Raw genomic sequence first — 15,754 nt, forward strand, 5'->3', positions numbered from 1 at the left:
ATAATTCCTTTACCCCTGTAATTTGGCACACGGTAGAGAGTTTTATCTCATTTTAGATTTCTCGTTGATGTGTATGGACATCACGATCGTATTGTGTCTATATAGATATTTGGTCATTATTGTATCCTATCTTTGTATGCCGCAATAAATTTTGCTTTTGCTTGCTGAATAATGTTAACCTAGGAATTCATTACAGAAGAGCTGTGGTTCTGCAGCTGGTTTTCTAAAAATCCCTTAATGTTTGCTTTTATGGCAACAAGTAGTTATGTAGATGAGAATAAATATATTCTTGTTGAGGTCCCACAAGGTGTTTAAGGACTCTTTTCCAATTGTATCCCCATAATAGCACCTGCAGAAGAGTCAGAACATTTTTATATATCTTTATTAGAAAAAAAGATCACCATATTTCTAGATACTTAAAAGGAAGCACAGGTTACACAAAAAGAATGTCCTCAAACAGGTCCAAATTTTTGCACATGGTTTTTGATGCATTTTAGAGGCCAGTGATTTGATGACCTCTGGAAAAACTGCACACAGGCTACCCACCTTAAGGTGGTTATGGAGGCGTGGGGTAGCAATCATGAAATGACCTTTTCAACATAATTAGCAGGATATAGTCCAACCTGACCAGTCTGAAGCCGGCCTTTGCACCATCCCTGTTCATCCTCTTCACTTATCTTCATGAGCTCTTCCCCTAAAGGGGAGGAAAACATCCCATTTTAAATGAAACAAACCACAAATTCACCAAACTCTTTTCAATGGCATATTGATATTCACTAAAGTGAGGGTAGACAACCTGTGTCTCCCGGGGTGCAACAGAGTGGTAAAAAAGAAATGTTGTGACTCTCTCTAGAAGTAATCATTTCAGATGTCTGGTAACAATGAAGGAAAACCCTGGGGGAGGGGGGGCGGGAATGGATGGTGTGATCAAAATAGGGGTTTGTGGTTTTTTTGTCTTGTAAGAACTCCCACAGTCCCCCAGCAAGTTGAAGGTTTCTGGAAATACACTGTTTTTTTTTTTTCATGCTTTGGGAGTGATCAAAGGGAATTTTACAGACCTCTTGTAAGAATTATCTGTCTTTCACCCAACTAGCTTGGGGGGCAGGCAGGAAGGATGAGAGTGAAAAAAGCAGAAATGTAAAGAAAAAGAGAGGGCTGGCCTGGATTTCCTTTGGCTCTGCCAACTGCTGACGTGTGCCCTTGAAAGAAAATAGGTTTTCCACCCTTGCACCAAAATGAAATGAGCCTCCCAGGTTCCTGCCTTCCAAAGATGCCAGTTTATGCACACAGAGAGGCATAAATCTAAATCTGAGAAACAGCATACATTTGTTTGAAGTTAATTCCATGGAGAACAATTGTGTCTTGTTTTCAAATTTAGATGGTTTTTAGCCTGCAGTCATCATACATCAATATTGATGTGGCTTACTAGAACAACCATTGTATAGAAGCAAATCTTAAAAAGACATTTAGTTCCTGGAAATAAGCAGATGGGAGACATTTTCTTGGCTCTGCTTCCCTCTGCAGTACCTATCATCCTTTATTGACTCATGTTGCAGAGTCAACCATCTAGACTACAGAGCCATGCAGAATTCAACACAATTATTAGTAAAGTGATTAGTGAGAAGAGGTGTAACCATCCCACCAGATAATGATTATTTTAAAATAGTTCTCAGCAGCAAGAGAAAACCTTGCATGCCTGTTGGGCTGTCACTGTGAAATGGCCAATATACTGCATTAACAATACAGATGCAAGTTTACATTGGCATGTATATGGGGAAGGTAGGCTTCCAGTGTGCCAGCAAGTTTTGAAAAGCAAGTAACCCTTAACCCCTCAGATATATGCTGTGAAGCCTGCAAAGCAAACACAAACTAATTATTGCTTTTTTATACTAATAACACAGTCTATCTGTTCAGCTAGCACTGTATGCAGGAGGCAAACCAGGAGTTTTAAAATCTTAGCGTTTTGCATTCCAGCAGCCATTGGTTAATTGTAAACCTGCCATTATAGAGGAAGAACTTGGGAGGGCAGAAATGATAACCAAAAAAGTAGCTTGGTTCTACTCCTGTACCATTGTCTCTTAATCACCATGCTACAGAGATTTCCATGTACTCTAGTTTGAATTATGCCACTACAGGCACATTTGTTATAGCATTTCATAGCTAAAACTCAGCAACCCAGATACAGGCCTCATGCAGTTGCAGCATTGAGCCTAAAAGGTTTTAGTACCTGCAAACAGAAAAGCTCACATTTCTGCAAAATAAAATGTTTATTTTTAAACAGCATGACTGAAACACACTTCCAAGATCCAGATGGCTCCTTTTGTGTATGTGTAATTTGCACTCCTCCACAATAGATTTGGATGGCACACAAAGTTCACATCTTCTGTTGGGATGAAGAGGCCCTTCCCACTACACGATTATATTACTGTGTTTCACATCTTGTGGGAAGTAGAATCCTATGTAATGCTGGGGTTTGTAGCTTGAGGAGATACTAGAACTCTCTGGCAGATAATTCTAAATAATACTCCCTAATACAGTAAGAGCAACTTTACCAGATACACTACTGTCCAGAAATTGAGGGATCTAGGAATAGGTTAATGTTTAGACCTTGAGGGGAAAAAAGATTTTTGAATTATATCTTCCAGGATCACCAGGCAGCATGGCTGAAGTTAATCTTATCCCACAGGTGCCACAAGCTTACTGCCCTTCCATTTGATTAGGGCACACAGAGCTGTAAATTTAAGTTATCAGCTGCATCATTTCAGAGCATATCACCTTCCAATGGAAATTCCTGCCCTCAAGTTCTACATTAGTTTTATTTCTGGATTTTTTGGCCCTGCTTTATTACTATAAGCAAGGAAGAGACAGCCAGCATGATATAGTGGTTTGAGCATTGAACTGGGACCCTGGACACCAGGGTTCAAATCTTGGCTCGCCCATGGAAACCCACTGGGTGACCTCGGGCAAGTCACATGCTCTCAGTCTCAGGGGAAGGCAATAGCAAACCTCTGAACAAATCCTGCCAAGAAAATCCCATGATAGGTTCACTTTAGGGTTGAAAATGTCTTCAAGGCACACAACACTACACCACATTGTCCCAGACCCACCAATGGCACTGCCTTTTTGCTGTCGTGGGATTCAGTGCTCCTGTGAGGCAAGAGGTTATGCTGACAGCAGCAGTGCTACTAGTAAGGTCTCCCATGCCAGACAGGTTTTTGCTGACAAGCCATACTAAATGTGCTAAACAGATAGTGAGCAGCAGCACAGTACTGTGTATTGGGGGGGGGGGGGGGGGGGTAGGGTGGTTTGACACTGGCAGAGGATCTCTGAGATAACGGCAATGGCACCATAATTAACACTTGTTAGCCCTGTGCAGAAGGAAGCCCAGTAAACCCCTTCTGAATGTGTTTTACCATGAAAATCCTAAGATAAGACTATCCAAAATGAAATGAGATAGTGCCAAAAGATGAAATTTCCAGGTTGGATGGCACTCAGTGAGCTACTGGGGTGCAGCAGAAGACAAATACAAGTAGCTCTGTGGCTAATGATACAACTGGGCTCAAGCTGAAAGGACATTTCAGCTGTAGACATGCTCAAAGGAAAGTCTGAAGCTGCACAACATACTGTATATAGGAACATGGAATGTGAGAAGAATGAATCCTGGGAAGTTCGACATAGTAAAACAAGAAATGAAATTTATAAAAATTGCAATGCTTGGGGTGAGCAAGCTGGAGTGGTCAAGAATGGGACATTTTGAATCAGATCATTACACAGTGTTTTACTCAGAAAACAAAAATCTAAGAAGAAATGCAGTGGTGAGGAGAGATGAAGCAAAAGCAATCAAAGGATATAAAACAAAGTCTGACATAATGATATCAATAAGACTTCAGGGAAAATTCATCTGTATAACCATAATCCAAGTTTATGCTCCAACTACAGAAGCAGAAGATGATGAAACTGAAAGATTCTGTACTAGTGTCCAGGAGGAAATTGATCACATACCAAAACAGGACTTGTTGTTAATCATAAGTCATTGGAATACAAAAGTAGGAAACAGAGCAGAATAACATATTGTAGGAAAATTTGGCCTAGATTTAAGAAATGAAGCAGGAGAGCAGCTGATTTGAGTTTTGGAAGGCTAACAGTTTGTTCATCATAGACACATTCTTCACGCAACCCAAGAAGCAACTGTACACCTGAATATCACATAATGGCCAACACAGAAAACAAATAAACTATATAACTGGAAGCAGAAGATGAAGAAGCTCCATTCTCTCTGCAAAAACAAGACCAGGAGCAGATTGTGGCACAGACCATTAACTGCTAATATAAAAAATTAGAGTAAAACTAACAATAAACTAGCCAACGTACCAAAATACAACCTGAAGAATATCCCCATAGAATTTAAAGATAATGTATAAAAAATAGATTTGCACTATTAAGCCTAATTGATTGGGAGCCAAAAGAACTCTGGACTAAAGCGAAAACCATTGGCAGGGAGGAATGCAAAAAGATTAAAAGACTAAGTGCTGCCAAAAAAGAAAGAGAAGCCTGAGTGGATGACAGATGAAACTCTTCAAGAAGTTAAGGACAGAAAAGAAGCAAAAGGAAAAGACGACAGAAATAAGAGTCAGGACCCTGAATGCAATTGTGAAATGACTTATGTACCAAAACAGGAGAACTAATATAATAATCAATGCAGAGAAACGGACAATGAGAATGACAAAATGAAGAACAAGAGAACTCTTCCATAAGATCTGAGAAATCAATTTAACCAAGAATGGGGATGCTCTATGACCAGTAGGGGATTACATTATATGATAAGTAGAAATAAAGAGATGATGAAAACAATACACTGAAGAACTATATAAAAGAGATTTTAAAACTGACTGAGGCCCGGTACAGATTAGGAGAAAGGGGCAGCCAGAGGCCGTCCCTTTCTCCTCCAGATCGTTGCTGAAGAAGCTGCATGGCCACAACAACAATCCGCTGGAAAAGGGACCTCCAAAATGGAGCTCCTTTCCCGCGATGCCGCCAAGGCACCATTTGCTCCCAGGGGCGTCACAGTGATGTGTCTTGTGCGTTGCACCATTTGGACATGTCGCACAAGACACGTCATGGACGTGCACACTATATGGACGGCGCTGTGTCAAGAAGGCGCCACCCATATGTACTAGGATTCGGGAGCGTGTGGTTGCTGCTGAATATTCTACATCAAAGACTTTTACAATAAATGGAGTGAGAAATGCCAGATGTCCAAGCTGGATTTAGGAAAAGAAAAGGCACTAGGGATCTTGTTACAAACATATTTTGGATAATGGAGTGATTTCAGAGGAAAATCAGTCTGTGCTTTATAGATTATAATAAAGCCTTTGATTGTCTGGGTCATGAAAAACTAAAGACTGCTCTTAAAGAAATGAGTCTGCCACAACATTTGATTTTTCCTGATGCAGAACCTGTACTCAGGCTACTGCCATGACCGAATACAGTGAAACTAAATAGTTTCCAGTTGGCAAGGGGGTCAGGCAAGGCTATATTTTGACACCCTATCCATTTTACTCATATGCTGAACATATCACATGTAAAGTAGGATTAACCTTGGAAGGAAGAGATGTAAAAACTGGAGGAAGAAACAACAATTTCTTGCCGATGACCAAGCAAAGACTTGGAACAATTACTGGAGAAAGTCAAGGAACAAAGTGTGATGGCAGATTTAAAGCTGAACATTAAGAAAACAAAAATAATGACCACAAATGATTTACATAACTTTAAAGTAGATAATGAAGACATTGAAATAGTTCAAGGTTTTCCATACCTTGGTTCAGTTATTAGTCTGAATGGAGACTGCAGTCAATAAATCAGAAGCCTAGGAGTTGGAAGGGCAGCTATGAAGGATCCAGACAAGATCCTGAATTGTAAAGATATATAATTGAATACTAAAATTAGGATTGTCTACTCTATGCCATCCTATTTCCTTTCTATGTATGGTTGTGAAAACTGGACAGTGAAGAATGCTGAGAGGAAGAGAATTAATTTGAAACATGATGCTGCAGAAGAGTTCTACAGGTATCTTGGACTGCTAAAAAGCAAAAATGGGTCCTAGTGCAAATCAAACCTGAACTCTCCCTTGAAGCCAAGATGTCTGAGACTATTGTACTTTGGCAATGGATAGACTTGATCAAGGAAGCCATGGCTCTGAGTCCACAAGACCTTAGCAGGGCTGTTGATGACAGGGTGATTGGAGGTCTCTCATTCATAGGGTCATCATATGTCAAAGTTGTCTTGATAGCAGTTAAAAACAAACTTGTCACAGAATGTCAAGCAATGACCACTTTACATGAAAAATAAGAAGGTACACAAGTGGTGGGGATACAGGCTGAGCATTGATATACATAGGATACCTCAAGAACAGCATCATAAAGCATCTGTGGCTCACTTTCAGAGATCTCACAGTAGATTGCCCAAGGTATGTTAGAAACCAATCTGTGCTTTTCTAATCCTTTTGCAAGTGCCTTAAATTATATTACTTAACATTTTCCTATACTTCTTTACAGTCTAAAGTGCTTAAATTATAAATTATCATTCTCTAATCACACATGGGTGCCTCCCTTCCAAAACAGCTTAGTTAGCATAGGATTGTCTCCAAAACCTGAAGCATTTGGTGAGATGAGTCCCAAGGCCATCCAGATCATACTGGGAACTTTCCATCCATCAGCCCTAAAACACAGTAGCAAGCAAGTTAGAAGGTTAGTGCATATGTACCTGCTTTAAAGCTCAGCTCATCAGCCTCTTGTCCTGTGTAATCATATAGTGCTCGCACCCGCACACCCGGTACCTTTATGTCTTCATGACCATTAACTTCCAGACACTTCTTGGGAGTATCTTCATCTGACCACTCTGAGATTTCTTCTTTTCCTCCACTATGAAAGGGAGAAAGAGAACAGGAAAGAAAGTCAACTGACATCTCAAATTTATGGTTTATAACAAGTGCTCCACCCCAAATCATGCAGTTTTCTATAATTAAAGTAAGAGGCAGGTGCAAAAGAGGAAAGGCAGAGATATCCCACTGAAGTCACTGTTAACCCTGTTTGAATAAAGGAAGAAAACTAGTAGAAGGGTAGGTTTTCAACAATTCTTTTTTCCAGTAATCTGGACTTGTGCTGAACAATATAAAGAGCCCCACATCTGACTCCCTATTAGAGCAGGATGGAGACAAAGTGGTCATGTCCATTTGGGCGGGGAGAAAATACACTGTATTGTCCCTTAAGTAGAAAACATTGAAAGTTATAGAAATAAGAAGCAAGAGGACAGCTACCCTAAGAAATCTTAGTGTCATACTAACTTCATACAGGCAGATGCCCTCAAGGTGTCATAAAGGTGGCTGTTATGTTCCTCTTGGTATGAAAACCTGTGAATTGGCAAATAAACCCTTTAAATTAGCAAAGAGATAAGACTGGGCCACAGTCATCTTCTTCTATCGATACTCATGTCAGCAGACCAGACTCTATATTGAAGTTAAGTGTCAGAATAGATGTATAGGGCCTATAAATTCCTACCATTCTTTTTACATTGTGTAACCCTTTGTCATTAGCCACTTGACAGATTTGCTCAGAAAGTCACCTTGTATGTATAGTACCCAATTATGAATCCCATCCTAATCAGAGAGCTAACATGAACTGTTCATACAGAAGGGCCTGGGAGGCTGGCTGACATGAGCAGCTGCTTATGTTTCAATGAGAAGAATTTCTTTTTCCCCAAGATTAACAACAGTGGAGAGGGGAGGGGTTAATTCAGCCAACATCCTCACTAAATGATACTAATTTAGGGGAGATGAAAATCCATCAGTGATAGCTTTATTGGCCAAATGAAATGCACAATTTGGTTGGCCAATAAGGTATCACTGATGGACTTTTGTTTGTATTTGTTAAATGGCCAACACAGCTACCCTTGCATGTTTTCTGTATTAGGAGAGATGAGATTAACATGGGAGATGCATAGTGCCAGCTGATTTAACATGTTGGGCAGGTACACAAACCCTGTGCTATTAAGCTATTTATTTCAAAGGATCTGGACTTAGAAAATAGGAATTCCAAATAAAAAGGCCATGCAGTGGGGACAGAAGGCATTTATTAAAAAAAGAAAAAGAAAAAAGAAAAGTATCCATTTCTGGTGATAGAATTATTTATTTTATTTTATTTTATTTATATCCTGCCTTCCTCCCAATACAGAGACTCCAGGCGGCTTCAGAATTCAAAGACATAGCCATGTTAGTCTGGAAAATCAGGATGCAAGGGGATCTTGTAGCACCTTTGAGACCAAATGAGCAAAAGACAGTGTAGCTAAAGTAGACCAAGTCTATGAAAGTTTATGCTACAATGTATTTTGCTCAATCACAAAGGTGATACAAGATCCCTTTGCATTTCTGGTGAGTTAGCCACCTAACTATAAGGTTGTCCTTCTTGGTCCACAGCTGAATCACACTGACTGCAACTCTTACCTTTGCTTTGTTGGTGGAGGGGTCTGTTTCACACCATCTCCTGCAGGCACAATGCTGGTCAAAGTCACATCTTCCCCACTCTTACCACTTTTCTCTTTCTTGCTGATTGCCCGCTGTGTCTCTAGAGACCATTCCTGGAGGGAGAAACATACTAGTCTCAGGCTTTATAAAGGTGCAGTACCACTGAAATCCCCCCCCCCCCAAAAAAAAAGATGGCAAGGGGGTAACAATTTTCAGTTAAATAAAACATAAATTTTTAAATACAACACTCAGGGCCAGACTAAAAGTGATGTCAGCATACTTGTCTGCTGTGTGTCACATCATTACTGAACTCTATTAACGTCTATGCTTGTGTAACGAGGATCACTGGAGTAAGTAGGTTATTAAGGGACCACAGAAGTCCCCCCCAACACACTGCCATAAAAATCCTTTCCCCATTACTCTCTTTTATGCAGCTCAGACCACTAAAGTAATCCACATCAGCAGGAAAGCAGCTAGATATATAAACGTGAAATGATGAAAGTGGTCAATCGCTTTACTCTTACTCCTCCTTGGGGATATCCCACTCATCTTTGTTCACTCTTAAAAATAAGACCACAGTCAGTATTCTGTTGCCCTCATCTCCTGCTTTGTTGGGCTTTCTGTAGGAATGTGGTCCTCATGTGAGAAACACACTGCCTAGTTGGACCTTGCACAGTCATTATTCAGTTGTGCTGCCATCACACCTAGTCTGGATCTCAATATGAAAATGAAACAATAGGTAGTAACTCTTCCAGTGTTTCAGTTCACTCACATCTGCCAAGAGTTTATACAGTGTGCCCGCGCTATAGGCGGGTGCTCCTTACATGGCTTCCAGCTTACGTGGAAGCTGCAAGATGGGAGAGCAAATGGTGCATGCTCCCGCGGTGCACTCTCTCACAACGCGAACACGAGCCCCATTCATTCAAATGGGACTTGAGTTTAAGCGTTTTTTGGCTTATGTGGGGGGGGGGGGTCCATCCAGAACGGATCCCCCGTGTAAGCCAAGGGACCACTGTACAACTAGATCCACCATACCAAGCTACTCAAGTTTATGCAGAGTTCAGATGGCAGCAGCACCCAGGACAAAAAGCAGCACATGAGGTTCCTATGCAAGCTTTTGCCATGCCCCAAGCCTATAAGACTGCCTCATTTCTCTGCAATAGTCTCTGGATGCAGTCTGCAAACTTGAATTTTGGTTCCAACCTTTCTGTTTTAGGAGTTGGTAGCAGGGGAGAGGGAACAAGCCTTCAAGACACTCCATAGCTTGGTGTCCAATAATTTGTCAAAAGTGAGAGTGTTCTGACTGGAAGAGATAACTGCTTATTTTAATGAACCAAATGCTTTGCATACAAAAGTGCCATCTCCAGTCCCTGGCATCTCCACTTAAAAGCATTGGGAAGAGATAAAATGACAAATGGTCTGACAGCTTCCTTGATTATTATTGTGCTATGTATATGATGCATTGTGCATCCTTGATTATTATTGTGCTATGTATATGTTTATAAAAGCTCTGCTACAGCACAATTGGCAAAGACCCCCCAAAAGAGGAAATTTTATGGTATTTCCTGCTGGAGAGAAGCAGCCTACCTCAAACTGAGGCCAGTTCATAGCCATGCCTGGCCCATAGGTATTACGCCACCACTTCAGGTCCTCCTGGTCATCTGCACTCATTATACCCTGATGCAAATCCCGGTAAAGTGCATGGAAGCTGCATTTGGTAGGGAATGTGGGGAGGGAGGAGACACAACATACAAGAAGTGTGAGAAATTCTACTGGAGAGCTTTACTGGCATGTGGGATAGGGGTTTTTGTAACACAGCGATATAGCCTTTCATAGAAAAGATCAGAAATTATTCGTAGCCCACAGCAGGCTGTGAAAAGCACAAAAAAGTCTTGCATGTGTGAGAGTTCAGTTTTTCACAGACATTATACCTGTCATTGGTAGACAGGTTAAGATGATTGTGCAAGTCCAAAAACATCTCTTTGAAGAAGCATAGACGTTTGCACTCAGCTTCCTGGCAGCTCTCAAAGACCTGCTCCATGTCCTCCATGTAGCGAGGGTTGTAGCGGTTCAGCTCCTCCAACATCTTCTCATACTGTTCCTTGCACTGCAGAAAACCAACAGTCAGTTCCTTACTGATGAGACACCAAAAAAATCCAAACTTATCAGCATCTCTCTGGATCTGCATTTCACTTAACATTATCAGGGACTGATGATGGCCAATATTCAACAGGTATTCTTTTCCTGGTTACCTGGCTAGTTTTATCCTTTGAGGAAGAATCTAGTGGGCTACTTATTTAGGTCCTTTACACATGGGTGACTATCTTAGGCTCCATTCAATTTATGGGTCTCCCTGGTCCCTTGAGCTCTCCATCTGGTTAATATGCAGCAAACAATGCATCCATCAGCAACACTTTAAAGGCTATCCACTGAACTGGATATGCACTCCACCCACAGAATTTAGTACACTACCAAGCACCAAAACCCAAGCTGTTCCCTATTTCCAGCACATGTTTCTCATCCTGTTCTCACGCAAAGGCCATATCCAACTTGACCCACCTTCTCTGCTTCTTGCCCACATTTCTCCACACGGTCCTGCAGTTTACGCATCTGCTCCTGTGAAACAGAAGAATCTGCTTTGGCATGATTCTCTCGTGTCTGTGCAGTCTTCTCCTCTTTCCGAGCAGTGTGATAATTCTTCTTTGAAGTTTCCACCTAAGAAAGACATTGCATTGAATACTGTATTGGAGAACTCAGTAGAGTTTCTTTTTCCATAAGCAGAAACAACCTCTCCCACATTCAATACGAAGTGAAAAGAGAGAATTTTCTAACTTTGCATACCACCCACAAAGGGAAGCCATCCATCCTGCATGCACAGACAGAAGCCCTGCTTAGGTATTCCACCTGAATGGAGTATGCTCTGCATGTCAGCATGATGCAAGGTCATGTACTCTACTACCAACTCCCTCAGTACAGACATTGTTTTGTTGAGCAGCAAGCATGGCCTGAAGGGCACTCTACTCACATTCACTTAAATGTGAGAAAAACACTGTGATTGTGGGCTGCAATTTAATTTACTTCCCAACCATGCTGGAGAATTCTATTCATGTTGAACTGAAAGCAGGGGGCAGGGTGAAGAATTCAGATATGTGAGGTAATGTCACAAGGCCCTACACCCTATTCATGCAGAGAGTATAAACTGTTCAAGCTGTAACACTTGAAGAGAGCTACAGACTTACATCCCAAATCATATTACATCCCAGCAATAACCAATCTACAACCAGCAGTGTGAGGCTGAACATATCCAATGGGCTGAATGCACTTTGGGTTCCCCTGTCAAATCACAGGATACTAAGCTTATTCAGATGCTAATTCTGATCATTCTCAAGAGTCTCGGAGTTTTCTCTATCCTTACACTCCCAGTTTCCTGGTTACACTTCTCACTCACATCTTTTAACTTTTTCACCCAAGGCTTCTGGGCCTTACGGAATCCATCTTCTGCTTCCTTTGTTTCTTTGAAGCCACCAATCATCTGTTTGTGGTAGCCTTCCTTTTGCCATGCCTTAACTTTGTCCGAGTCTTCACCAGCCAGGCGGTTCCGGACTTCTAGGTGGATTTCACTAAGCTTGTCTGCAGCAGTCAGGAATGCATGCCAAGCTTTTTCCAGAGTGCCATATTGAGGGCCTAGAGAAGAACCAACAAAATCAATATGGCAGTGCAATTAGACCAAATACAAAGGAACTAGGTTCAGACGCTACTCTTCATCTGTCCCCAAACCTGTTTATCTTACATATGATTGTGGAATGTTTACTGTCCAAAGCAGGGTTGAGGAAAATGCATGTCAATTTTTGTAGTTGCCAGGGACATATATATGTATATTTGGAGTTAAATGAGGCTTCTGGTTATTTCCTGCTGTAAAAAATGCCTCTCCTGTTTTCAGACCCCTAGAGGGCATTTGGGGTCAAAATTGGTTTTTATTTAATTTTGGAAAGAGGTGTGCAGCACTGGCCCTCCAAGCTCATCTAGGAGGACAATGTAGCTCCCTAATTCCCAACAGATGCCCACCCCTGGTCTACAGAATGAGAAATATGGGAGGAACGTATGCTGGTAGTACAAGTAACTACCACTTACATACAGATGGTTTGCTGGGCTCAACACTGGGTAACTGTAATGAGTACATGCTAAAAACCTCTGCTTAATTTTGATAGCAAAAAGACTTGTTTGATTTGCAACTTTTACAATTCAGTAAATAATCTTTCTGCTCCTGAGGAGTCTGATTTGTAATGGTAAGCTTCTCAAGTCTCATTGTCAGAAAGTCTGCACCTTGACTGGATACTTATGATCACTTGTAGTCTGCCCATTATGCAGTGCAAAGTCATTTTATTCCCATGTACAAAGCTTAAAAGCAGACTCTGTGGGCTGACAAAAGATTCCTAAATTGGGGAATTGGCACTCATCCAAATACTGAAAGCCAATGAATATGAAGTTCTTATAAGAAGGATCTGCTCCTTTGAATTGATCCTATGGACATTTTGAAGAGATGTGCAGAACCAAAATCTTTCCTCAGCTTTCTGTGATTTACAAAACCTACTTCTTGTAGAATAGTTATTAGGGGAGACAATTCCTTCACATGGTACTGATTGGCAATAGTACACAGAACATGTCTTTTTCATGACTACGTATTTAGTTGAATCTTTGAATACCAAAAGGCAATAGTTTATCTTCATATAACTTAAAATGCACTCTTCACCTAAAGAGGCAGGTAGTCCCACATGCACTTCTACTCTACTAGGTGGGGCATATTTATTTTTTGTTGTTGTTTGCCTTCAAGTCGTTTCCCAGTTATGGCTACCCTAAGGCTTTTCTGGGCCTGAGAGTGTGTTACTTGGGGTTTACTTGCCCAAAGTCACCCAGTGGATTTTCATGGCTGCACGGGGAATCAAACCCTGATCTCCAGAATCATAGGCCAAGGCTGAAAACACTACACCACACTGGCTCTCAGATGGGGTATACAGAAACCTTTAGAAAAATATACCACTAGAAACTACACTTTTGGAACTGAGTTTGGGTAGAACTTGGGAGGAAATCCCACCTGAAGCAAACATTTTGGTTCCTTCAAATGGCTTGCTATGGCATGCCACTGAATTTTGGTGACAAATAGGGAAATGTGCATTTAAACCAATAAAAAAAATTGCTTTTAATGTTTTCTCCCTGGTTATTGCTCAAATTTTGTGGCACTATTTATACAGAATGTATGGCCCCGAATGGGCAGGCTGGACCCATCAAAATTGTCCACTCTGATACTATATACCTTTCTCTACAGTACTCCTCCACTTGCGGGACCAGTCTGTTAGCTGCTGTGCATAGTTCTTCTCTATCTTGGCTCTCTCCTGGAAGCAGGAGACCAGGTCATTACACAGCCGGTTTCCATCATCCACTCGCTTCACAGTCCGCTTGTAGTTGCCAGGCTGAAATTAGACAAGCATGTCAGTCCTTCTTGCAGTTATCACTAATTTATCTTCAGAGTCAGAGGCAATTCATAATGCTGCTACACAGAATAGCCCATCCCTCTGAAGACTTCTAAACTGCAGAAACATTCTCATTCAGGACCCTACCCAGATTCTCAAAAGGGGTAGGGAATAGGGAGTGGTAGCTGGGTTTTATGTTGTGATAACACATTCCATTTTTATTACTATACTGCACTAATTATAATTATTATAAAGCACTAAAGATCATTTCCAAAAGTAGCTGATGTCAACTTTCCCTAGGTTTCTTTCAAGCTTGCTTACTGTCTTCAGGAGATATAGAAAACATGAGGAATTAGTATTTCTCAGCATATTTTCTCCAACCAAGAAAAATGAGCACCCCAACCTTCATCCATCCCTCACCTACCTCCCAGAAACTGCCGCTGGGTACTTCCCCACCAGTATCATCTTCCGATGACATCACTCTGGTTTCTTTGCAGCAAAGAATTTTTGCAGATTTTGATGCAGCTGTGAAGAAAAAGAAATAATTGTACATGTGGCACGACATTATATTTCCAATGTGGTACTGAAATCAGGAAGTCCTCTGTTCCCAGCAGGCAGGCCCTCATTTTCTTTTCCTTCTTTCCTTCCTTCCTTGGGGTTTAGGCCTTTCCCTTTTCTCTAAAATGGAAATCAAGGCAGCTGGCCATAATGCCAAAAGAGGTTTGATTAAGACACAAAATTAGGTCAACTATTAAAATGAAGTTATTATGGAAAATACTACATCCAGCTGGTAAGAGACTGCTTCCTCAGCAACTGGCCTGCTACCTGAACAGAATGGTCTTTGCCTGCCAATAAAAGACAACAAGAAGAGTGGCTTTGCTGGGGGGGTTCCAGAGCCTGGAAATAGCCAGAGGAATGAGTAACAGGCAGAGGAAGGGCAGGTTACTTACCTTTAACTGTAGTTCTTCGAGTGGTCATCTGCGAATCCACACAAATTGGTTATTCTGCAGCTGCGCAGCATTTCCGGATCCTACTGGAATCGCTAGGGAAGTCTTTTTGGCGGTAGCTCCATCCACCCTCTATATAGGCAGGATGTCTTCCTGCCCTTTCTCAGTTCCAAAAGGTCCACCGTAAGAGCAGACAAGGAAGAGAGAAGGACACGACAGAGGGGAGGATGGGCGGGATTTGTGTGGATTTGCAGATGACCAGTCAAAGAACTAGTTACAGGTAAGCAATCTGTCCTTCTTCTTTGTGGTCTTTGCGTAGCACACAAATGGGTTAGACTAACAAGCTTGTTCCTCTGTGGAGGAGGGAGTTTCCTGGCAATAAATAAATTATTAAACCAGAAAAACAGTGTGAGTGTCAGTTATTTGACAGGTGCCAACTAACCTTAGTGCATTCTGGAAAGGAGAACAGCTCTGCCAAAGGGTGCTTCAGGCTGGTGTCTGGTATCAAGTCTGTAATGCTTGAGTTTGTGACCATACCGCAGCCTTGCAAATGTTCTCCAAGGGAATTCCGGAGAGGAAGGCTGAAGATGAAGCTACCTCCCTGGTGGAGTGGGCTCGAATTTGAGCAGGCGGAGTCTTCCCAAAAATCTCATAAGAGAGGAGGATTATGGAAGTCACCCATTTGGAGAAACGTTGAGGTTTGACTGGAGTTGGAGTTGGAGTAGCAGACGAAAAGTCTGGGGGAACGATGAGAGGACGCAGTCCTGTTGAGGTAGAAAGCTAGCGCCCGCCTGACATCGAGGGAGTGGAGCCGACGCTTG

At 41.6% G+C, this 15,754-nt stretch overlaps 1 protein-coding gene across 7 annotated transcripts in view; it reads right to left on the bottom strand.

Annotated features, from left to right (window-relative positions):
* Positions 1-372: 372 nt before the first annotated feature.
* Positions 373-15,754, bottom strand: part of PACSIN3 (protein kinase C and casein kinase substrate in neurons 3) — a 44,032-nt gene continuing 28,650 nt past the window's right edge. For 5 of the 7 annotated variants that reach the window (XM_089521583.1, XM_089521584.1, XM_089521585.1 and 2 more), the window contains 10 exons: positions 14,411-14,511; positions 13,830-13,986; positions 11,967-12,202; positions 11,078-11,233; positions 10,450-10,625; positions 10,106-10,226; positions 8,498-8,631; positions 7,343-7,408; positions 6,763-6,920; positions 373-694 (listed from right to left, as the gene is read on the bottom strand). In XM_089521583.1, the coding sequence (XP_089377709.1) occupies positions 579-694; positions 6,763-6,920; positions 7,343-7,408; positions 8,498-8,631; positions 10,106-10,226; positions 10,450-10,625; positions 11,078-11,233; positions 11,967-12,202; positions 13,830-13,986; positions 14,411-14,464 (1,374 nt within the window). In that variant the 5' untranslated portion in view covers positions 14,465-14,511 and the 3' untranslated portion in view covers positions 373-578. Of the gene's footprint in view, positions 695-6,762; positions 6,921-7,342; positions 7,409-8,497; positions 8,632-10,105; positions 10,227-10,449; positions 10,626-11,077; positions 11,234-11,966; positions 12,203-13,829; positions 13,987-14,410; positions 14,512-15,754 lie in introns of those variants that run through there. The other 2 variants (XM_089521587.1, XM_089521580.1) reach the window with 2 other exon arrangements.

Source organism: Sceloporus occidentalis, unplaced genomic scaffold, assembly GCF_023333645.1.
Source record: "Sceloporus occidentalis isolate IW3139 unplaced genomic scaffold, rSceOcc1.0.p SCAF_4, whole genome shotgun sequence".
NCBI lineage: Eukaryota > Metazoa > Chordata > Lepidosauria > Squamata > Phrynosomatidae > Sceloporus > Sceloporus occidentalis.